This window comes from Pangasianodon hypophthalmus, chromosome 2, assembly GCF_027358585.1.
Source record: "Pangasianodon hypophthalmus isolate fPanHyp1 chromosome 2, fPanHyp1.pri, whole genome shotgun sequence".
Lineage (NCBI taxonomy): Eukaryota > Metazoa > Chordata > Actinopteri > Siluriformes > Pangasiidae > Pangasianodon > Pangasianodon hypophthalmus.
In genome coordinates this window covers 19,764,824-19,791,064 of record NC_069711.1, presented here as the reverse complement: position 1 = coordinate 19,791,064, position 26,241 = coordinate 19,764,824, and the positions used below count along the sequence as shown (strand labels likewise).

The 26,241-nt window shown below is 39.2% G+C and overlaps 1 protein-coding gene across 1 annotated transcript in view; it reads right to left on the bottom strand.

Moving 5' to 3' along the window:
• The window catches only part of tprg1 (tumor protein p63 regulated 1), a 28,634-nt gene extending 4,532 nt beyond the window's left edge, over positions 1-24,102 (bottom strand). Inside the window, exons 1-4 of the mRNA XM_026921089.3 lie at positions 23,975-24,102; positions 22,471-22,797; positions 21,244-21,335; positions 18,086-18,262 (exon numbers count right to left, since the gene is read on the bottom strand). Of these exons, the coding sequence (XP_026776890.3) occupies positions 18,086-18,262; positions 21,244-21,335; positions 22,471-22,752 (551 nt within the window). The 5' untranslated portion in view covers positions 22,753-22,797; positions 23,975-24,102. The remainder of the gene's footprint in view (positions 1-18,085; positions 18,263-21,243; positions 21,336-22,470; positions 22,798-23,974) is intronic.
• Between the last annotated feature and the right edge of the window lie 2,139 nt (positions 24,103-26,241).

Sequence of the window (26,241 nt, the reverse complement as noted above, 5' to 3'; positions counted from 1 at the left end):
TCCACCTTTACCTTTTTTTTTTTAATCAGCTTGAGCAGCTTGCCCCTATAGTATGTGCTATACAATGTGAGTAGCCACAGTAACCATGCTACAAGACTTGCGCTCATGTAGCCAGTGTCTGAATCTCTTGGAAAGCAGCTATATGCATACTGCCTTGGAAGGGACCATCTCTATACTGCACCATACTGCATGACTGTAGACAAAGCCTGTGGACAAGGGACTAGCTACTGCATGACAGTAAAGCTAATGAGAGAAAATTAAAAATGCCTATTTTTGCCTATATATATTTTTAAATGCTATATCCAACTGTAAAACACCCTCCAAAAATCCCCGCACGGAGTGTGCAGTAATGGCAACAATGACAAGACATGCACAGCTGGCAAATTTAAATTCTGACCCAGAGTCAAATCTGGACCAAGGCCCCTGGCTTAGTTGCAAACTCCCAGGCAATGGCCAAAACTCTAGCACTGGCCAAAAAGCACAATATGAAGCCCAGACAACAGTCTGAGTTACTTTCTAGCGGAATCAGTGATATGGCAGGAAACATGGCTCTGCCAAAATCACTTATCCAAGGGCTGTGACTATGCAGCATGCAGGTTTGTAGTTTCCAACAGAGCCCTTCTTATCGCTCGGTGGCCAGTCAGAGGAAAGTGAAACATACAATGTCTGTAGCTGCATGTAGAAGGTTCGTCCAGGCTGTTATTAACCTACTAGTTGAACTGCCAAACTGCCAAGAGCCTGAGCTCCATGGTGAGCCAGCTCACTTCCTGCCAGCTCCATGGTGTGTGCTCCAGGTCAATGTGATGATGGATCATGTGCAGTTTGGGTTTGGCCTGATAGAGCACTATGCCCAGATGAGAACCTGGAGGAATCCCACATGGATATGAAGAGAACATGCACAGAAACTCAAGACAGTAACCTGAACACAGGCTCAATCCAGGTAACCTGGAGCCATGCGCCAGCAAAGCTACCCTCTCTGTCACCATGCCACTACTAGTACTACTATTATTATTATTATTGTTATTATTATTATTATTATTATTATTATTATTATTATTATTATGACCAGTGTCGTCCATCACAATGTTGAATCTCACCTATTTCATTAAACTTTGGCAGGACTACAGTAAAATGTTTAAAATGATGGTCTTAAAAAGGAATACGAAACAGCAGTTTATCAGACACGATGCAAAATTTCCAAGTGCACATAATTAGGAACGCTCATTAGCCGCTCATTGATTCACATGCACTTGTGTTTTCAAATAGGTGAGCTTGACCTCTCGAACCCCTCTGTTCTCTTCCAACAAAGCTCCCTCACTGCCAAAATCAGCACCATTCCTCTTTAGGGCACCTCCTTTATGCATGAGCCAATCTAATGTTTACTAAGCTTAAAGGCAATTCCCAGTGTTCATCAGATTTTCTTTCACTCCCCCTTCTTTTCTTTTTGCCATTTTAAGTAAATAGATTTTAATGAAATGCCCAGGGGCCATGTCTTTATTTTCCAGGCTGATGAAACCCCAGAAGACAAGTGTGTGCCTGGCAGCAAACACTGAGCTTTAAACCTGCTCCACATTCAGGCTTTGAAATGATCTTGGCACACTTCCATTTTCACTAAGATCTTTCACAATGCTCTATTTACAGGTTGCCCATCAATCACGGTTGGGGAGGCACTGATTTCCGTACATGGCTGTAGGATGTACTCCAGGATAGTTTACTGCACTTATCTGACATGCTAATGCATTTGAAATTAATGTCTTTCTATAGCCTTATTACAAATACCAAGAAGCAAATTATTAGTCAGGTCTGAGTGTGATAGTAGAGAAGGCTTTCCTATATTGCATGTAAACTTTTCTGATGTTTGTATTTTCTGGATAACAAGTTACTCAGGTGCGTATTGTAAGATCGATCCTCCTAACCGCCTAAGAAAAGCTGTCTGTACGCTGATTCACTGCATAAGTCACACTAATGTACCAGGTATACTTGTGTCACTAATCGCACAGTCTATTTTAGTTTTCATCCAGTTAAAGTAACAAAAAAACAGGATAATCCATAATCCAGAATAACCAGAATAACAAACACAAGTCAAAACCAGGAAGTATAAATGAGGACATAGAAAACTAGATAACAAAGCCCAAGGAAAACAAAGATCAAAACTGAAAGTGATATGCTCATTATGTTGCAGAGAAAACAGAAGACACAGAAAGAGAGCTAGACACAGGTGAACAAATTCAGGGACGTAGCCAATGACAAAACAAGATGAGACAAAACAGAAATGTGCTGTATTGTTTACTGAGACTAAAACCTTTGCTACGGACCTAAAAATACATCCTACCAGACGTTACTATGGCTGTTGGGTTTTCAGTGTTGTGTTAGCACCAAGCTAAGAGCCGTTGACATTCCTGTAAAAACATTACCACACAGGGAAATTATGCTAATACAAAAACATGCTGTTTTGTGGTACGACTTGCGACATGCTAAAAGAGGAGAAAGATGTGTCATATTCTAGGAAATATAATACATTTACAGGACTTTTCTGTACCAATTCTTTTTGCATTCACAACTGTTATTGTGTAAGGATCTATGCACATATTGTGTACATCTAGTATTTATTTTGTGTTGGATCTTGTCTGTTTATATCCTGTGTATCCTGAATACCATATCCTGTATGGTATCCTATTTTGTAAGTCTATATGCTGTTGTCACTTGCTTGTAGCAAAGCCTCAGTCCAAAGTCGATAAAAAGTGTTGTTAAGCTTCGCACGGTGATTCATTTTTGGCTGAACCAACCAGTAATTAGCAACCAACTTCTTCAGAACACGTTAACTTTCTACTGAATTTGTGTGAAGTCATAACTGACTCTTACAGGAAGAGTCTCGACTTGCCTCTACGTGCACAAAAAGAAAGTTATATGCAAACAAACAAAAAAAACTTTTTTTGCTAGTTATTCTTATCATATTGAAAGTAGTCATGCTCTGATTCAGTCAGAGTTGTCCTCCCACCTCACACACCCCTTCTGGCATTAAGCATTACACCTCTGCTGTGTTTTGAGGAAACTGACGTGCCCTTCGGCTCCAGCTAAACTGTGCAGTGTTAGCACAACAAAGCACTCACAAGCGGCTGCAAGAGCCCTCAGCGAAAGGAGCTCTTTTTGCTGTTTTTTTTAAGCAGATCGACAGACGCATTCGGCTGCAGGGCTGTATCATCTCCTCCTCTCTAACCATCTCTCTTTTTCTTCCTCTCTGTCTCCTTCCTCTCCCTGTCACACTGTTTTTGCCTTTTTCCCACCCCGAGTCTGTGCTCATGTTTTAACTGATGAGCATAAGAGCTAAGTACCACATCAATCTCAGCTTTCACTGTCAGACATTTCTCTCTCTTAAGCCACATCACTCACACACACACACACACACACACAGCTCACACAGCTCACACAGCTCACACATTAATACACTGCAGGACACTGACACACTGAGAGGCACCAAATCTCTTTCCAATTGTACTAATTCAGAATATAGCACAAGAAAAATCTACACCTCTTTCTTATAATAAATAACATAAAATACAGTATTAACATTGTTTTTATTAACATATATTATTTTATTAATATTTATTCATCCCCATTATTATTATTATTATTATTATTATTATTATTAAATAAATAATAAATTAACTAATAGAAAATAAACCTTTTCTAAAAACTTTATATCACTTTTTAAAGAGTTTTAAAGCATTTTAGTGTAAGCTAAAAAATTATTTTTAAAATATTAAAAAAACCAAAAACAGCAAAAAATATAATTTAATAAAAGTATAATTAAGTATAATAAAGTAAGTCGATGGGTTTTGAGTTTAAAGTTTTAAGTGTAATAACAGACAGTGTGTCATGAATATCAAGAGGCAGGACTGCTTTGAAAAAAAAAAGACAAGAAGTGGAAATGAACGATATTTTGCTACAAACAAAAATGCTATTGAGAATATAATCATCCTTAACTGTTCCAGAAGAATAACGTTATTTTGAAATCTTTCTTACTGGTTAAAAATGTTATTTATTCATTCTGTATTCATTAATTATGTCTTAACACCAAGCTCCCATCATGTCTTCATTCAGTGTATCAATTTACACACTATAACGTTACATGACTTCAGTTCATGGATGAAGAAACAACTTACTATAAACTTTCTCTCAATATAACAGGAAGATAACACCAAGCTTGGTTGTAGTTGAGCTGCACTCATGAAGATGTGAGCTTAACCAAGACTAAGGACAGGCATTCTGATTAATTCTTGCTAGCTAAATTTGTATTCGAATACTCAAACACAAAAACCAGCAATCAATTCTTTGATATTTGACATGTAACTTTTTGCTTTACTTTACAGCCCTAATTCAACAACCCAAAAGGGCTTTAAATTTAAATAACATTTACAATTTTTTTTTGTAACTGTGCAGAACCAGGCTGGACCAGCAGTGCCATTCAATACAATTCTAGGCCTTACAGTATACATTTATATGTAAATGAAACAAAAAAAGAGTCGTCAGGGTTCTTCGTATAGTTTTACTATCTTAGTTTGACTTGAAACCTTCTCCAATAGGTTGGAGGGCTCTATATAGAACTTATGGGACTCAAGCAGAGAGACATATTTAAAAAAGTTTTGAAATTGAAAAAAGAAAAAAAAAACCAAAAAAACTTTGATACTACGTCTGTAAGAGACTTAATCTAAAAAGCCACAGATGGATCTGACTCACCTCTGGGCTATAGTAAAATGTTTGCACTTATTGTTAACAACAGATCGGTTCATTAATTTCTCTCCCCTTCACTGATTCACAAGCTTTTTTGTTTTGAGTGTACACAGAAAGCCGGCACTGTGCCGGCCGATAAATCAGGACTTAGAGACAAACATGAAGACAGATTCGCTTTTCCAAATGCAGCGAGAGTGTGTTTGCGTTGGGAGGAGATCTGCATGCACCGTGTTTGTGTGAGTATGTGTGTGTCACATTTGTGCAGTGTGCCATAAGCCTGACCAGAGCAACAGCATCCTGAACACACCTTAAGGGGGAGCATTTACTGCTAAAGCAAACACATGGCCCAGGGCTACACACACACACACACACACACACACACACACACAACCTCATAGGAGCAGCAGCAGTCCTGCTGTTTACACTATGCTTTCAGAGTGCTGACAATGTGTGTGTGAGACTCCACCCTGTTGAGCTTGGCCGTGAAAAATGAAGAAAAGGTGAGGCACAAAGGCCGCACTTGGAGAAAGGGCCTTAAACAATAAGTGTACATTTGAAACAGGGGTGTAACCTGATGGGGGGATTTGTGTTTCCGGTGCCAAGGTTTGTTTTGTGTGCATGCACATGTGAGAAACATAGACGCAATATGTGTGTGTGTGTGTGTGTCATCCTGCATAATCATGAACCATGCATGTGCTTAAAACGTGTTTGTCTAGTGTAATCTGTGCTGAACCGCATGTCATTCTGGTGTGTATATGAGAGGGGTGTGGGTGTGTGTGTGGGTGTGTGTGTGTGTGTGTGGGTGTGTGTGTGTGTGTGTGTGTGTGGAGAGATCTCCAGATGATTACAGGTAAGCTATCAGGGCCAGTTGAGACAAGCATGAGAGGGCTGTGCCGCAGTCGCCAGTGCACTTACACACTCACTGTTTACGGTACAAAGCTGAGCTTTCACTGATCACTACACACACACACACACACACACACACACACACACACATTTTATATCTCACACCCATTCTGACTCTCCTACTCCATTATTCTAGTAGATTAACCGAGACAAAAGGAGAAGCTGGCGGGATGGACAGAAAAAAAAAAGAAAAATCATACTCTTTACTGTATATGGATGAATTATGAGCTTCCATAAGACACCCTGCATGTAAAGGATGGTTCATAAAATCATATATCAGAGGACAAAATGTAAATATTCCTGCCATAAAACAGAAGTAATGCTCATTTCATCGCCCTCCATCCAGCAGACATACACTCACTCACACAGACGGGGGCCCACATACTCCAGCGTATTTTTAACTAAGCTTCACGACACCGTCTTGAAATTCCTGCAGCGGTTGAGTGCTCTCTGTGAGGACGAGGACTAGTAAGTCAACACATTAGATAAATATCAGCGGCCCGCTCCAGCTGTCATGGCAATTGGCTCACACAGCCAAGCTCACAAATCCCCTTGATTGCTCAACGCAGCTCCAGAGCCAGCTTACTCCCCGGCCGTTACAGAATGCCATACACGAGCCAGCAGCCCCGCACCACCATCTGCACGTGTGGAAAAGTAGCAAGAGGACATCTTCCAGGAAAGGAAGACAGGCGAAAGAATGCCAGAATGGAGAATGGCGGATATAAGTTCACATGCAGGAGGAAAAAAAAAAAAAAAAAAAAACTGCTCTTTTTTTTCTCCAATGAAATAAGTCCACGTGCACTCACACAAATGTTCGTAACACACACTCTGACACTTCCATTAATTGAAAAGATTATGAGAGATATACTCATGAGAGTGTGCCAGGAGAGAGACATTTCATACAATACCAAAGTTCATCACTGAGGGATTCTAATATATCAAAGCAAATGCATGAATGAAATGGAGAACTTATTCAGAAATATACTACAGAGGTTAATTTGTGCTTTTATTGCAATGTGGCTTTTCTTTTTTTTTTTCTTTAACATTAATTCATTCAGTCAGGGTTGCGGTGGATCCGGAGTCTATCTCGGGAACACCAGGCTCCAGGCAGGAATACACCCTGGATGGGGCACACACACCTTTATACACTCATTTCCACCTTGGGGCAATATTGTGTAGACAATCCACCTACATGCACGGCTTTGGGAGGTGGGAGGAAACCGGAGAACCCAGAGGAAACCCGCACAGACACAGCGAGAACATGCAAAAGCACGAGGACAGAAACCCGAGCTCAGGATTGAAGTGGGGACCTTGGAGCCGTGCCACCGTGCCACCGTGCCACCTCTTTAACATTTTAAATTAGAATTGTAATACGGCTTGTTATTCTGAATGTACTTTTGAAATAATCCATTAATGTGTCATCTTCCTGTAAACAACTTTATGAAAGGCAATGATGCCATCAAACAACATACTGCAATAATACTATCCAATATGTTAATATATTTCTGTAACATTAACAGCCTTTGAATAAAAAATCTTATCTATTCTCTATTAACTGTATATGTATGGGATCTGTTCTGATATACGTGAAACTCGAACTTTCTCCCTACATTGTAACCTTTGCTAGCACATTGACCCCTGTGCACAACGCAGATGTACTTCAACACTGTGAAATGTTTGACAAGCAGCTGCTTGCTGAAAAGAAATGCTTAACAAATCCAAACACAAGAACGGTTAATCCCTGCCATTCCAAATCAGGAAGTCGACGCATTCAACACTGTGGGATTGTGCTTCCCTTTTGTTGCTTTTGCTTACGCTCCTCCTTCACACTTTGTGTTGAACAGTAAAGTTTACTGTATGGCTGGGAGAATTCTCAAAAATCAGGACAATCAGGCCAGTTAAGCAGCTGTGGACGTCAAATCTATGACCATGTAGATGTACGTAAAGGGGTACTGGTGGTCAGTGTGCAGCTGGGCGATAAGAAAGGTACAGATGGAAATGTATGAAACATCCCCCTCTGCTGGTCACACAGGAAATGACTACTGCTTCCGATTCAACCCCACATAAACACCATTCAGACAGATTAACACTGTTCAAAACAGCTATCACAATCTAACTGCTGTGTTTGCCTATGTTCTAAGGTTTTTTTTTTTATTAACTTCAGATCTATTTATCCAGCCTCATCCAAATGTTCAGAAATGAAATTATATGAAGTTAATATACATATGGTATATTAATATATACTATAATATATTAATATATAATGTATATACTTTAATATAAAATATAGTCACTATTTAAATAAACGCCTCATGTTTTTGACATCTTAATCCGTTTGTCTCAAAGAGTGAAGTAAAAACTGACAATATGAGGTCAGGGTCTGCGCTTTTACATTTACATTTACAGCATATAGCAGACGCCCTTATCCAGAGTGACGTACAGATGTGCTTTTTGGTCTGCATCAAAAACATACTGTATCTTCATGCTAGTACGCTTGGTCAGGGACTAATGCTAATTCAAGTGCTTTAGAATTAGTAATCAGTTGGTACAACTGCACTCTCAGAAATAAATAAATATGGTTGTGGTGGTACCATCAAAGGTTCATCTTTTGTACCTTTAGTATGTATCCTTTACCTCGGAAGATGCATCTCGTGTACCTTTAATTGTGTATATTTAATTACCTTTTAGAGTAAAGCTTTAAAAGTATATCAGCATGCTCCAATTATGGACCTTAAATTGTTTTTAAAGGTAGGCTATATTCATATTTCCAGGTGAAAGATACAGATTAAAGCTACAAAAGATGTACCCTTGATAGCAGCACTCCAGCAGCAAGAAAAAGTCCAGTTTAGTACCTTTATTTCTGAGAGTGCACTGGTACTGAAGGCTGAAACTATAACCCTGTGGTTCTCAAACACAGCTTCAGGGTTCATGAAGCCAGTGGGTCTGTGATTGTTTTTTTTTTTTAAAAATGTTTTTTGTTACAGTCATGGGAAACTCCCAACCCACCATTATCAGTTATTATATTTATTATTGAATTCTTATAGTTATTAACCCATTTGACTTGTTAGTTGAATGGGTTTAATCCTACCCTCAATAACTCAAAGACAAGCAGTCAAGTAATTAACAGTAACTTGAATCTAATTACAATTGTAATGGAAATGTGTTCTATGAGTGTAACTTCAGGAATTACACCTCTATGGCTCCAGTGCAAAGCCAAAATATTATTGTGTACATTTAAATAATGAGGCTGATATCTGAGTTTTTGGTTTATATTCATAAAATAAATCTATACTGAGGAGGTTGTTGGATTTTTTTTTTACAGTTAAAGGAGTCCGTGCTGGTAAAAAGTTTGAGTACCCCTGCTATAACCAAATGTTTAGTTAGAACGCATTTGACAAGAATATAACAGCAAAACTCAGAGACTAAAAAGAAAACTTCCTCAAGAATTTCTCATTAAGCCTTTAATGACAATAATGCCATCTTTTTAGAAAGGAGAAATTGCTCTACATTAAAAAGTAGCTAATCAAATAAAAGTGGTACTTGTACACTCCCTATACACTCTCTGTACCCAAATAAGGAAGCTTGGCAAAGGTCAGATTTTTAGGTTAAAGGTGGTGCCACTGTAGCCGGTTCAGACCGTTTACTTAAGGGAGTGTCAGTGGTGATTAGTCTTATTGCTAATATGTGAAGCTGAGTCAGCGTCTTTTTTCCCCATGTTAACACAAGTTACCTGGCTGGTTCATTTCAAATTCTAATTTTTTTAACACCACTGTGTCACTAAATGTACAGACTGAAGGTTGATAGCTGTCATTGGGCTTGGTCGTATTATAAATCATTCATAAGTACTGTTTAAACAGCTGAGCTATATCATAATGTAATGATCAAAGGTCTAATACACGAGATAATGAGACAGGAGTACAGATTGTTATATTACAGCATTCATGGCACGGCACGGCCTGTTACCGTTAACTACAGTATTGAGCTCAAAAGCATTTCACAGATACTCTCATTCATCTGCATTTAAAAATGAGGAAAAAAAGAACGATATAAACTCCTTTTTTTCAAAGCATTTTGCTGAACGCTGCAAATACAGTTTGAAATCATCACAACAAGGTGTCCTCGGCAGGAATAAAAGACGTGAGTGATGTGCAGTGTAACTGAGTAATTACGTCGTCTAGACAGCTAGAGAGAAAAGCACTTTTTAAAAAACACATCTCCAACTCCCACAGCTTAGCCACACTCAACTCTCTCTACATCACACTGGCACAGGAAATGTTTTTTTCTTTTTTTTTCTTTTTTTTTTTTTTGAAACAAAGGGGCTCACACCAAACCACAATGAACTGTTTCTCCAGCTTATCGAAATGGTTCCAAGGCCTTGAAAGATTTGTAACAAAGCCTGTAGAAGAAACCAAAAGCCACACAATGACTAGGGCACGTTGGACCCACTCAACCACAGCGCTTTGCAGTAAACAAATAACATTATGAACTGTAGCATTATGTTATTTCTTTTGCTTGGTGAAGTCACTCAAGAGTATCTGTGAGTCATGGGAAAAGCTTATAACGATTTGACAAGGCCTTAAAAAGAAATAAAGAAGAAGAGAAGGAGCAAGACCGTAGCTTCTCTAACTCTTTTTTTTTTTTTTATTCTTCCTTCTCAAAATGCCGGAAAATGATTCATGGTCACCCATCCCTTTGTAGGCTGTGACAAAGTGAACACTCACCTTCACTCTCTCTCTCTCTCTCTCTCTCTCTCTCTCTCTCTTATACTTACACACACACACACACCACTCCCTATAAAACTATGCATGCCGGTTTCATTATTAAACTCTACCTTAAAATGAGTCAATCATTAAATGAAACATTTAATGGCCCACAGCTATACAAATGATTCATTGCTCTGAACCACAAAATATGAACAGGGTCACCTCAGGTTGGCTTTGAAATTGAAAAAAAAAATGGCTGTATGTATTAACTAAATAAGAATACATTCAAAATAAACAGATAATGTGTTCTAAACAGAGACCAACACAAGAGGTGCACTATGAGCTATATGCCAGAAAGGTTCACAGGGCATCTGGCTGAGATTAGAGGTGTGTGTCAAGACTGGGAACCTGCGAGCCATAACAAAAAAAGGCACATGAGCAGGAGGTTTTTACTTTCATGCGGGCGCGAGTGAATCACACATGAAACTTGTGGGACAAAGAAAGACCACGTTCATTAACTTGAACATACAGCTTTCATTCATTTATTCTTGATAACACCATGGTTCTGGTGGTGGATTCATATTTAATTAAAGAAAAAAAAAAAAACCTTTCAGGTTTAGGCCATGGCCACTTCACATTTAAAACTGAATGCAGATATTTGGAGCATATATGCACATACACTCATGACCACTTTATTAGGAACACCTGAACACCTGGCCATTCATGTGGCAGCAGCATAGTGCATAAAATTGTACAGATACAGGTCAAAAGCTTCTGTTAATGTTCACGCTACAAAAAAATTCATCTTAGCGACATGGTTGTTTGTGCCAGACAGGCTGGTTTGAGTATTTCTAAATCTGCTGATCCCCTGGGATTTTTACGCAAATCTCTAGAGTGTACACAGAATGGTGCGAAAAACACAAAACATCAAGTGAGCGGCAGCTCTGCAGGTAGAAACAGGAAGGCTATGGTAACTCAAATAACCACTCTTTACAACCACAATGAGCAGAAAAGCATTTCAAAAAGCACAACACACTGAACATTGAGGTGGATGGGCTACAACAGCAGAAAACAACATCAGGTTCCACTTCTGTCAGCCACGAACAAGGATCTGAGGCTATCATGGGCACAGACTCACGCAAATAGGACAGTTGAAGATTAGGGGAAAAAAATCACATAGTCTTTTTCCAGCCTTCTACTGTTTGGGTGAGTCTGTGCCTATGATAGCTTCAGATTCTTGTAGAACCTGATGTGGTCTTCTGCTGTTGTAGCCCATCCACCTCAAGGTTTGATATGTCATGTGTTCTGAGATGCTTTTCTGCTCACCACGGTTGTAAAGAGTGCTTATTTGAGTTACTATAGACTTCATATCAGCTCAGGCCAATCTGGTCATTCTCCTCTGATCTCTCTCAACAATAAGGTGTATCAGCCTGCAGCCCTTCCGCACAGAGGATGTCTTTTGTTTTTACATAACATTCTGTGTAAACTCTAGAGACTGTTGTGTGTGCAATTTCCCGGAGATCAGCAGTTTCTGAAATACTCAGACCAGCCCATCTGGCAACAACATCCATGTCACGGTTAAAGTCACAGAGATCACACTTCTTCTTCATTATGATGTTTGATGTGAACATTAACTGAAGCTCTTGACCTGCATCTGCATGATTTGTGCTGCTGCCACATGAAATATGAATGGCTCATTGGATAACTGCATAAATGGGCAGGTGTACAGGTCTAACTATCGACATACATACATACATACATACATTATATATATATATATATATATAGTTTTCAGTGAGACCAGGAAACAAATAGATATATTAGTTGCTTAGTTACACACTTAAATTACATGAAATGAAAGCATTAAAAAATATTTGGTCAAAAAGAGTTCTTGTCCCTGTGTAACTGGAAGTGTTTTGTAGTATCGCTAAGGGGAGCTAATGGTCCAGTGTGGATAATAAGAGTGAGTTATGACTACTGATATGATTTATCAGAGCAGAGCTGAGGATTTATCAGTCACAGTGATTGGCTACTGTGAAATGTGGAGGTGGGTGTATACAGATCATTACAGGTGATTTGTGCGAGTTTGGAGTATTGATTGTAGACCTGGCTGACAGTCGCATCCTTAAAGATTAGAGAGAAAAGATTTGGGCATTTGTCATTTGTGCGTGCACTCCTGTTTAGAAGAGGCTGTAGTGTTGGATATCTTCAGATATGTCTCAAATGTGCACTATGAACTTCTTGGAACGTCACACATCAATCACTAACGTTCTGCAGTAAACAGAATCCTCATGTCAATGAACTGCATCAGTTTTTATACATTTTTATAGTGTTGAACAACAGCCAATATCAAAACCTAAAATGTTCACCCTAAACTTTTGGCTCCTAACTTGCATCTGCTGTGTAGCAGCACTCTCACATGATGCATCTGCCAAAAAAAAAAAAAAAATCTAAACATGAACTAATGGCTCCACTTCTTTTTCTCGATAACGCAGGCTGCAACATCCAAGCGCAAAAAGGATCTGATATGCCATAGTGCACCATCTTCTCCTTGAAGCTTTCTACACTTCTGATTCCCCTTCAGTCCCACATAAATGGCCTAAAGATCTGAACTTCCCACTTACACAGCAACAGTGCAACGGTTCATCACAAATACTAATAAGAATTTGAAATACTTATGACTTATTTCACCTGAACTTCCCACTTATACAGTAGTGAGAAGTCTCACCCTTGCATCAGTGTATAAACCTCCCTTGAATACTCTAGATTTATATGTAGGAAGTGCTGCTGTAATCATAAAGACTGTCCTGTGCTCATCTCAGGGCTTTTATTCACAATATGCTCATACTGAACATCCTCTCAACACACTTATAGAACAGTAACAATTTATAATCCTACTATCCGCTGTCATCCAGAAGAGAAAGCGTTTCCTTCTGAGTCTGGTTTCTCTCAAGGTTTCTGGCCACTCTATGCTCTGGATTGCTCATACAGATCTAAATCTACATCCGGAGTTCTGCAAAGCTGCTTTGTGTCAATGTGTATTATTAAAAGCACTATACAAATAAAATTTAATTGCATCCTCCATGGGTTAATAGTACACTATGCACTCAAAAGCAGTCAAAAGGTCATATATTATATTGAATATATATTTTTCACTGTCTTAAGATCATTTTAAGACTTAAGACTTCTGGTTGAAATTATTCTCTAAGTCAAATGTAAAATAAAGGTAATGTATTTATTCTATGTAAAGCTTTCACATAGAAGGAAACTGTAATTTGTAACAAACAAGTAGTCTTTTAGAACATTTAGGACTTTAGGAGAAGCAGTGAAGAGCTCTGTGCATTTGGGAAAGTTAAGAAAAGTCTCCTTGGTGAAGCTCCTTCATGAAGCTGGTTGAGAAGATACCGAGAGTGTGCAACGGTTCATCACAAATACTATTAAGAATCTTAAATACTTATGAATTGTTTCACATGTTTCTTGGCCATGCTATAATTCCATGTGTGCTATTTCAAATGGCGTTAATGTCTTCATTATTATAGGGGAAAATAGCAAAAAATGAAGAAAAACCTTTTATGTTCAGGTATACTGGAGTTCCTCCAGTGGAAACACACTCAGTAATACACATGGCTCATCAGCAAATATAGCAGAATTTAAAAAAATACACAAATCAAATTTAATCTGACGCTAGCACAAAGTAATACAAACTGAGATTCCTTAGTATTAGACACACTGCACTAAAAGTATGTGAAGTATATAATAAGTCATAGCTTTAAAGAAAAAGCCTGAGACCAAGAGAAGGAAAACAGCAAATAATAAATGGAAAAGATGGAAATATATGAGAGATTAAAGATGAGAAGGAGGGGAAAGAGGATAAAAGAGTGACTGTCTCTGGTTTGTGGCTGGCTTTTCTTCCAGCACTTTAGGGTGGTTTTCACTGGTGATTTTATTTATAATTGAATGTAATGTGTGAAGATAAAGGCCCTCTAGTATCGCCTGTCTCTCCTAAGCGCTTTACGCTGCATTACGCTTTATTCATTGAATTAGCTTTACTTGAGTTGGCGTCCCCTGAGCCTGCTTTAAAAATTTCCCATGAAAGGCTTACATTAATTTCTGCCACTAATCACATGCACTAGAGCGTGGCTGTGTATTCTGCACACTTCTCCCATATACCATCCCTCCTCATTCATTTCCACATAATCCCCCTGCAGAAATAAGAGAAGACACAACGTTCGCCTACTTATGCTTTGCTTTTTAAGCCATTTCACTCTTACCTCAACTGTAATAGATTCACTGGGATATAACTGGTGTCTAAAGTTTGCTTTTTTATTTTCATATTAGAGATATAACAATCTAGACCTTTTTCAAAAACATTTTTTATCCATTCACATTAGCTAAACCATTAGCATTAGCTAAAATTGTGAGGCATTAGCTACTCTGCAAAAATATTCAAAATGTTGTTCTGTCATGTGACATTCTACAATGAACACGAAAGTAAAGCTTCTAGCTACCAATTTAACTGGACAAAATGCATGCCTAAATCTTCACACACATGCCTCAAACACTGTTTAGGCATATATTTTGTCATGTGTTTGACAGTGTCAAACACAGTTACTACATAGACAACTTTATAAAACAGCAGAACTAGCCTAATAAAAATAAACAAATCAAATCAACTCTGTGCAAAGTGATGTCAATCAAGATACTGAGGAAGTAAGTGAAGAAGTCTGGCTTCAAGATGACTATTACTACAACTAAATATAGCTATAAGCAGATACTTTTGTTCATTTTTACAGATAACAGAGGCTCACACAGCACCAGAAACCATTTCAGATTACGAAACATCTTGACATGGTCTCAGGCTAGCATGTGATGGATTAGACATGCAGCTTGTAAGTGCTATTTAGTGACATTAGCTTACAAGTCAAGTGGCTTTTATTGCCATTCCTCCAAAGAACTTGTATAAATTGGAGTGAAATGTCGTTTCTTCAGGACCATAGTGCAACATGGTAGCATGTTACGTAGGACTGCATACAATGCAAATGCACAACAGTGAGATGAGTGCAAAAATATACAATAAACACATAAGAAACACAGGACAATATGACAATCCTGGATGGTTTAAATGGTATGGCTGAAGAAGAGCGGAACAAATCTGCGCAGTCGTATAGTCACAGATAACAAGAAACTAGTCAAATACATTTAAAAGTTGAAGTTTTGGCCAAATTATTTCTTTAATATATAGTCGTGCTTCATGCTTCTCATTGGTATGGTTTTTCACTCCTTCATTTAGTGCTTTATCCTAATCAGGGGTGTAATGGATCCCAGGAACACTGGGTGGGAGGCAGAAATACACCTGTCCATCACAGAGCACCATGCACACACATACACACACACACCCACCAATTAGCCAATCCATCTACCTGCATGTTTTTGAGAGGTGAGAGGAAGCCGGAGAACCCAGAGGAAACAGGAGAACATGCAAATCTCCACATAGACAATAACCTGAGCTCGGGACTGAACCGGGGACCCTGAAGCTGTGAGGAGGCAACACTACCCATTCTGCCACTCTGGGACGCGTTTAATACCACTAGAGTATGTGATTCATGTTAATGTACACCATTAGTTTTATTCCTGTAGTGAGGATGGAGGAAAATAGAAGAAGCCCAGAATCAAAGCAGTGACATTGAGAGTATTTAAAAATCAGCATGCTTCATTTCTAATGGGAGTGACTGAGTTATAAAACACGCATTAAATCACTATAAAGTGACTGATGCATCCATAAAGTGCACCATCTACAGTGAAGTAAGTGAAAACACACAGTGTAACATAAAACCAGTGATGAATATTATGTTCTTTAACCACTCACTAAAGTGCCAATGGCACAAATCAGCAATTCTTTCCACAGCCATATTCACTGCTGGGACATGAACTGTTGAATGAAGCTGCCCGTTTCTGCCAGTCATATGGCTTACAGTAATCAACACAAGTATTACTGAACAATCCAGCAAAGTATGTTTACTAAAGCAGGACATTTCTTTGGTTTCCTGAAAGCCCTTTTCCACATCTGTGTCACTGTGTTACCGTCAAATCACCTCTGCACATGCCAAAAGTCCGAAAACAGAGAGAGAAACACAGCCCCAGTTTACTTTAGGATCAGCTACAAAAGGTGAGTAGAAGTTTATCAGATATCAGAGAGCAGAAAAAGTGCAAAATGAGGTGTTTGTGCTTCTGTTTGTAGAAGTACTTTGAACAAGACTAGATGTGCTTCATGCAGCACGTTACTGTAATAGTGCTTATCTAGCTTAAGTGTGCAAATATGACAAGCTCTGAACCAATAAGAGAATTCAGGAGAGAGCTGGCTGCTACGATACACAAACTAGTTGTCGCTTTAGTCCTCTGATGAAGAAGGAAATGTTCAAAAACAAAACCACTGAATCTGATGCTTACATCAGTTACCCCCTAACCTTTACCGCTCTAACAAGAACAGCCAATCACAGCAACACTGGATCCCTGTAGCCATATCACACATGTGTAGATATCACACCCATATCTATATTATACACTTGATGTTGAAAATATTGTTATTGTTATTACCAGGACTAGCTGGTGTACAGTGGGCTAGCAGGACTTAAAACAAATAAATCATAAATAAATAATAATAAGGGTAAATTTTTGCCATCAACACTGTCTTATTTGCTGTTAACAACTGAAGTGGATTATATTTTACGCCTCCGCCACAAGGTGGTGGAAGCACTATGTTTTCAGGTTATCAGGGCATCTGTATCCATCCATCCGAGATTCCTGTTAGTGTGCTATCTCAAGAATGAGTGGTTCAATGTTTAGAATTTATATGGAACTGTCAGATGAACTGATTAGATTTTGGAATTGAGCCAACCAGGGACAAGGTCATAAGGCCAAATGTCTAGTCTTGCTTCATGTCTGAAGTATATTTTAAGGGTATTCCAGGCATGCAAATTAGCAACAAGAAGGACTAGACTTGTTGGTGGCTTATGCATCATCATCGTTGCTGCTGGTGTCAAGTTCTACTTGTTTACTTTTATGGAACCAAGAACAATAGCACCACCTCCGGTCATATGAAAAAAAAAAAAAAAATTAGAAAGTTGAGATTTCAGCTGATTTCGTTCTAGCCCAGACTGTAGATTCATGCAGCAGATCACTGAACAATGTATCAGGTGATTACACACAGAGTGGAATGCCTTAGATTTGGTATCCATTGGGTCTAAATTATTTAAGCCTGCTACACTGATACATCCATTACACATCATCAAAAGTGATTATGAAGGCGTATGTGAAACACAATAGCAGGTGTAATAAATACAAACAAGGTGGACTTTCTTGAGCATTCATTTCTTAATTTTTTTTTATACCTTTGGAGGAGAGACTAGAAGTAAAAGTGTAAATTGTCTTACACAAAGGGATAGCCTACAGAATCTTAAGTTTTGTGTTCTTTGTTCTGAAAGACAGAGCTGGCTAACTACGAGCACAGCTTGCTATCTGAGAGAAACATAGTATGAGTGCTGACTTAAAAAACATGAAAACTACGAAGACTCACGAAAGTTATCTATCTGTCTTTCATTGCCTGTGTGTTCCTGTGTTTTGTCACAATATGATGAGACCCTGAGCAATAAGGCTCAAACTAATAGTAACAATGAGTTACTGATAAAAATGTGATGGGGCGCAAAGAAGAAGGAAACGCTACACTGCAATCTAAGGGAGGTACTCACGTGAGGAGGGAGCGAGGGGGGAAAGTAAAGGGACCCTGGGTGATCCGGTCAACAAGATTAAGAGGAATTCTCTGGATCTGCTCGCAGTTTAGCATGATGAAATCGTACTTGCAGATGAGGAGGGACTTCTCTGTGATCAACGCCACTCGCTCTTTTTCGTTGTTCCAGTGATCGATCCTAGAGAACAAAGAAACATATTTAATACATATTTAAGATAAAAAAAAAATAAAAAAAAACTTGAGGACTCTCTTTAGTAATATATTGTGATGGTCGTGACTAGTCTACATTCACCAGCACATCCAAAATTCTTCATCAAAGTATGAAGACAGTGAAAAAACCACTGGTGGAAATTAAATTAAAGAATGAAGGATTAGGGATGAAGGTGCCAGTGACAGCACTGGGAGAACGAAACCTGTGACAGATGAGTAGTGTTTCAATCTATTCAGCTTTCCGGGATTACTGAGCATATATTTGCTGAACACATCTTCAGGGAACTTCTGAATAAATTCAGTGCATTCAGAGTAATTCCATCTCAAACTGTGATACAAAGAAGACTGAGCCACTGCACATCAAGTTTGACTAAAACACACAGTTGAAAACAATGCCATCACAATAAAAAAACATAAATGAATGGTGTGATTCTTAGAAATTAGGAATATATACTGGCATTGGTTTTCCCCGGGAATTGTAACATGACTGCTCAAGAGGTTTACATGAAAATGTAATTCTGCAGTCAGGGTGGTGTATTTTGACAGTAAGTTATTTTGAGGTAAGACAAAGATACAAAACCTCTCAATTATGTACATACTCTAAAAGCTTCAATATTTCATGAAGTGCTTTCAGGAAAACCTCATCAAATATGTATGCTTGCATTTTTAGTTCCCAGATGTTACACTGAACACAAAAGTAAAAGAGTTCAGAAGATGAATCACTTCTGATACATAAGCCCTGAATGTGAATGACCTTTTTGTGAAACAAAGACAGAACCAGAAGACAAAAAACTTGCAAAGTATTGCTGTGTTCTTGCCTCAATTCGTCGCTGCTGCAGGTACGTATGCGAGCCAGAGAAGAGAAAAGAAAAGAGTAATTTCGAAGGCTGTTTTAAAGTGGAAAACAATTTCAGCCTTTTACTGGGGTGTGTGTTGTCACTAAAGGACAACAGTGACTCCTTCTAGCTCAGATTGGATAGACAATGAGAGAAACAGAACATCTGAGTCACACATCTGAGTCTCACATTTGGCTCCAGAATCTCTAAAACTCCACACCAAGGATACTGAACTTCAATCACATGAGCCACATAGGAAAATCAGGAGGAAATCCAATGTTTAAATCCGAGGACAACCAGAAATCCACTAGTGGGCCCTTTTGCAAGTTTCTTAACCCTCAACATGGATTCTTAACCATTTGTTTGACAAATGAACAAATGTAATCATAATAAATCAATCCCCTGTCAATCAGAGTGAGCGTATGTATGTAGAAGAGGGCAGTTAGCCTTTTCCCCCAAAAAGATGCAGTGGCTAGCTTCAGTGTCTTGGAAGAAGCATGTGCAAGCTTGGTTCATCCTCCTTGGCTGGTAGCTATCGTGTGATGGGGTGGAGCTAGATCGTGGTGGTAGATGTTAATGACCAAATCGGAGTAGAAAAAGACAGATAGATAGTAACCACTTTATCCATGGACGGGGTCGTGTTTGATCTCGAGACTATCCTGGGAATACTGGGTGCAAGGTGAAAGAATTCACCCTGGATGGGACCCCAGTCCATTGCAGGGCACCAATCACACAGTCATTTGCACCTTTAGCAAAGCCAAGCTATCTACCTTCATGTTTTTGGACAGTGGGAAGAAACCAGTGAACCTGAAAGAAACCCACGTGAACACAGGAAGAAAATGCAAAACTCCACTTCACTTCAGACAGTAACCCGAGCTCAGGATTGAACCAGGGAACCTGGAGCCATGACGTACCCTCTGTGCCAACATGCCACTCTTTCTTCATATATTAATGTAATACTTTATTTATTGTTATAGAGGAAATTACTTTGAGCCATATCAAACTTGTTATTAATTTTATTATTATAATTATTATAATGTAAACTGTACTATACTACTTATTCAATAAACCCCTAACACAGGTGCAACACAATGTAATATATGAATATGTTTTATTCTGGAACATTGCCTAAAGTACAAGATGGAGTTATAAGTTCATTGCACTTATAAGAAAGTTGTGCAGGTCACAGGAAATTGTTGGTTTTGTGTGTGAGTGTGTGTGTGTGTGTGTGTGTGTGTGTGTGTCTGTTGGGCTGAGAAAAATGCAATATATTATTCATTTTCATGTGGTAAGCTCTTACAAGAATTTCCTGAAAGCTTGTGTCCACTGATTGAAGCTGACATCCACCTGCACATTTAGCAAAACTTCCCCCAGCAGCCCTGCTTTACTGTCTGTTTATTTCACTTTAATAATTTCCTGCACATCTGCCTTATTTACAGAAAGGCATGATGGAATAATGGACTGTCAGATGCAACTCTGAAGTTTGGGATCTTGTCTAAGATGGATTCCTTAATGCTGCCTGTGAGTGTGTTAGTACTGCAATGTTGCCACGTTATATGACACATTAGTCCATGTGTCGACTTGGAGAAATCTGTTAAAGGTTAATGGGTGAAAGGGAAGCTTTGGCTCTATAGTGTTCAGAGTGATTTGGTTACAATTTACATACATGCTTCCTCCTTGTCACATAGTTAACATAGCTAATACAAGTTTAACAGATGATGAAATTGTTCTATCTGCAGCTGCAAGTAGAAAACAACCTGTAAGGTACACTCAGTGGTTTATAGTCATAAGGTTTTATACTTCCTGTACTTTATATACCCTGTAACTTGCTTGGGTACATTTTCCAACAGAGGCGTCACTGACCTAACCTCACAAAAGAGTTTCCAGTTAACACAAATAAAATAAAACAGGAAGTCTTTTACAAAACAGTTAACACAGTTTCTCAAATAGGAACTTCACTGCAACTGAACAATCTTACTGTGAAGAAATAAAGTAGATAAACTTTTAACTAGAACAATACCTTATTGGCAAATATACTCAGCATGGAGTAGACTGATATATTATGATGTCTAATATTGCATGTTTTATTCATAATAACAAAGGAAGAACATACTCAACCAGTAGCCAAACACTCTGGACAGCACCATCCACCGTCTGGTCTACCAGTGATTTGATGTCCTCAATTGCGCTGTCCAGAGTCCCAGGCTAAACCAATAACCAAAAACAAAGATCATCAGTCAGTGAGGTGAGAGCGTCAACCTGGATCATCCAGCTCTGTTCACTGACAAGCTGTTACTGCTAATGCTTTTAATATTGCATTAAGAATGATGTTTTTATGGGACACTTAACATTATACAAGGGTTCCCAGAAGCAACAAAGAAGTTAGCAAAACAACACAAATTAACTAACACTTCATTCATAACTAATTGGATTTTAGATTCTATATTTTAAATAAATAATTAAAGCTCATTATACAGGACATTATAGCCTACTTATATAATTATGTAGTATTTTTTATGTCTAAAACATTGATAAACGTTTTGGGGTTTTATGCAAAACATTTCTTTGTGTATAATTGTGCTTTTTTTTATCTTTGCATTTATCAGATAAGTTAAACAAGAACCTGGGCATTGTTAAATGTGAAATCTGTGACTGTCTTGTTACTTCAGAGAGTCCTGTTACTGCATTAAGGCTGTGAACGATGTCCGGGTTAGTTGCCAGGCAAACAGGATTTGATTACCAAATGCTCCAAGGTCAGTGTGGTAGCTAGGTGTGGGTAGGAGTGTGTGTGTGTGTGTTTGAAAGATAAAGGAAGGAACGTATGGCCTGACACATGTGATTAAGTATATTTACTATGGGTGGGTAGATCACTTCACTGTTAGACCTGAGCGAATTTATGCATTTACCACTGTAAGAATAACAATGAGCAGTGAGACTAAAGCACATTACAACCTGCATTCTACTGGGAGTGTAGAGCAGAAAACCATGCACAATCCTAAATCATAAGTTTGAGCTCTATCATGAAGAGCCGGTTAGAGCTTTTACAGAAATAGAACTAAACTTTATGTTGCTGAGGAGTGCCGTTTCTTCTGCTGCTGGTAATTGAGCAAAAGTATTAACACTGAGAGGTAGAACTAAAGCAACCAGACTTCTGTTATATTCTTGAAAATGTTTCCAGCAGCATATTCACTTTAAAGTCTTCAAGATTATAACACTGACTTGCATTTTAAATTACTTGGATTTACTAAAAACGTAATACACGTTAAGGCTTACTTTACCGATCTCCTGCAAATCTGCACAGTTTGAGATTTTAACTAAAAAACAATATCCTGCATATTACCCGAAGGACAAAGAATCTCCTGAGCTTGAACTGGTTCACGGCTGAGGCCCACTTCTGTCCCTGTTCTGCATTTGTGGTGGTGGGGGTGGGGATGGGGGTGGGGGTGGGGATGGTGCTGGATGCTGGTGCGGATGTCTTCTCCTCAGTCCCAGTGCTCTGAGTGACAGTTGTGGACGGGGCACTGGGGTTGGACTGAAGGACCTCGGGGTCTGCATTAGAGGAATCGGCTGCATGCTGATCAAGTTGCACAGATTTAAATGACTCCTCGTCTCTTTCTGACATTGTGCTGTTTATTTATCCAGGGAGTGTCCGATGATCTGAAAAAAACTTGTAGAGACAGACAAACAGACATTGTCATACATACAAACATGTTGAAATACAAACAAAGAGACAGACAGACACAGAGACAGACAGACAAAGAGACAGACACAGAGACAGAGACAGACAGACAGACAGACAGACAGAGACAGACAGACAGAGATAGACACAGAGACAGACAGACAGACAGACAGAGATAGACACAGCGACAGACACCGCGACAGACACAGACACCCACACACAGACACAGAGAGACAGACAGAGACAGACACAGAGATAGATAGACAGACAGACACACACACAGAGACAGACAGACACAGAGACAGACAGACACACAGACACAGAGACAGACAGGCACACACAGACACAGAGACAGACAGACACACACAGACACACAGACAGACACAGAGACAGACAGACACACAGACACAGAGACAGACAGGCACACACAGACACAGAGACAGACAGACACACACACACACACACAGACAGACACAGAGACAGACAGACACACACACACACACAGACAGACACAGAGACAGACAGACACACAGACACAGAGACAGATAGACACACACAGACACAGAAACAGACAGACACACACAGACACAGAGATAGATAGACAGACAGACAGACAGACACACAGACACACGCACATGAAAACAAGCAGCAAGCTTAGGATCAGATGGGCTCCAGTCGTAACACTCACAACTTTTCAACTCAGGACTTTTTCATTTTTCATTTTCATTTTTCTTTAACATGTGTGTAAAATAGTTATTTATAAAGAAAAACTAATATAAACAGTTTTTCTTTAACATGTTGTAGGATTTTTTAAATGTCATTTTTTTTTACAGAAACAGATATAATCGATAACTGTTCGAAAATCTTATAAACGATACACAAAAGTTTTAAAACTGCTGCACAAGGAACATACGAATTAAATAAAGGAAAGATATTAAAAGATTTGAATTCAATATTTTAACTAGAACAAAATGAAACTAAAGTGCATCTGCTTCCGCGCGCCTGTTACGCAGCAACACAGACCACAAACTGTCACTTCACTTTACACACTCTCACACACTCTGCAGTGAGTTACACACTCTTTACTCCACATCTATATCCAAAATGCAACAAAGTCGGTTCTGGGAAGTCTTTCAGTAAACATCATAAAAAAGTGGACGCTTACCGGCCACTGGCGCGAGAAGTTATATCGCTATTACACCGGATATGTTTATACACTAGAAGCTGCACGGGACAACCTTTTCCTTCTTCCGGGATGTTAAAGCAGTGGGCGTGGCCAAATAAAGAAAAACATGTTTGGCCCAACTCAATGGGCCAACTCTCTAACCTGTCTATCGAGCTGTCTATTCAGCTATCTATAAACACACAAACATAAAAATAATCAGCCAGGGCATTCCTTTACAAAATCCAGTAAATACACAGGTTCTTTTGCTCCTGCTCTTTGCTTTAATATTATCATAAATATACTATATATAATGAATGTGATTTCTTTTGTCTACATTAAAGTAAATACTATAATGAAGGGGAAATATAATGAGTTTATAATGACTATAACTATATACACCGATCAGCCATAACATTATGACCACCTGCCTAATATTGTGTTGGTCCCCCTTTTGCTTCCAAAACAGCCCTGACCTGTCAAGGCATGGACTCCACTAGATCCCTGAAGGTGTGCTGTGGTATCTGGCACAAAGACGTTAGCAGCAGATCCTTTAAGTACTGTAAGTTGTGAGGTGGGGCCTCCATGGATCAGACTTGATGGCCAGCACACCCCACAGATGTTCGATTGGTTTGAGATCTGGGGAATTTGGAGGCCAAGTCAAAACCTTGAACTCTTTGTCTTGTTCCTCAAACCATTCCTGAGCAATTTTTACAGTGTGGCAGGGAGCATTAGCCTGCCAAAAGAGGTCACTGCCATTAGGGAATACCGTTGCCATGAAGGGGTGTACCTGGTCTGTAACAATGTTTAGGTAGGTGGTATGTGTCACAATAGCATCCACATGAATGCCAGGACCCAAAGTTTCCCAGCAGAATATTGCCCAGAGCATCACACTGCCTCCGCCAGCTTGCGTTCTTCCCATAGTGCATGCTGGTGCCATCTCTTCCCCAGGTAAACGATGCACTCACACCCGGCCTTCCACATGATGTAAAAGAAAATGTGATTTATCGGACCAGGCCACCTTCTTCCATTGCTCCGTGGTCCAGTTCTGATGCTCACCTGTCCATTGTAGGCACTTTTGGCAGTGGACAGAGGTCAGCATGGGCACTCTGACAGGTCTGTGGCCCCGTACGCAGCAAGCTGTGATGCACCGTGTGTTCTGACACCTTTCTATCATAGCCAGCTTTAACTTTTCAGCAATTTGTGCTACAATAGCTCTTCTGTGGGATCAGACCAAACGGATTAGCCTTCACTCCCCACGCGCATCAGTGAGCCTTGGGCGCCCATGACCCTGTCGCTAGTTTTCCAGTTGTCCTTCCTTGGACCACTTTTGGTAGGTGCTAACCACTGCATACCAAGACCTGTCGTTTTAAAGATGCTCTGACCCAGTCATCTAGCCATCACAGTTTGGCCCTTGTCAAAGTCTCCCTAATCCTTACGCTTGCCCATTTTTCCTGTTTCCAACACATCAACTTCGAGAACCGACTGGTCACTTGCTGCCTAATGTATCTCATCCCTTGACAGGTGCTGTTGTAACGAGATAATCAATATTATTCACTTCACCTTTCAGTGGTCATAATGGCTGATCGGTGTATAACTGTACTGTGATAACTGATTTAATGATATAATGATAACTGTACTGTGTTCCTTCTAAAAGAGTTCCAAAATAGATCCTTTACATATCTATACACACACACACACACACACACACACACACACACACATATATATATATATATATATATATATATATATATATATATATATATATATATATATATATATATACATTTGTGTGTGTGTGTTTGTGTGTGTATACAAAAGGAAAAGTTAGTGTATTCAATTATCTTTATTCATTTTCAGTAAGTGCTTTACCCTGGTCAGGGTTGCAGTGGATCCGGAGCCTGTCCCGGGAACACTTCTTTGCACAAGGTGGGAATGCAGACTAAATAGGATGCCAGTCCATTGCAGGGGCACCATGCACACACATATTCAAACCTACAGGCAATTTAGCATAGCCAATTCACCTATCGGCCTGTTTTTGAGAGCTAGGAGGTAATCAGAGAACCTGGAGGAAACCCACACGGATACAGGGAGAACAAGTGAAACTCCACTCCTGAAACTCCTGAGCTCATGATCCAGCAGGGGACTCTGGAGCTCTGAGGCAGCAATGCAGACAGTTTGTGTGGGAGGTTAGTGCATGAAAAAGCTACCAAAAGCTTTTTTGTTGTTGTTGCTTAGTTTATATTTTGCTTATGCATTTCTCATAC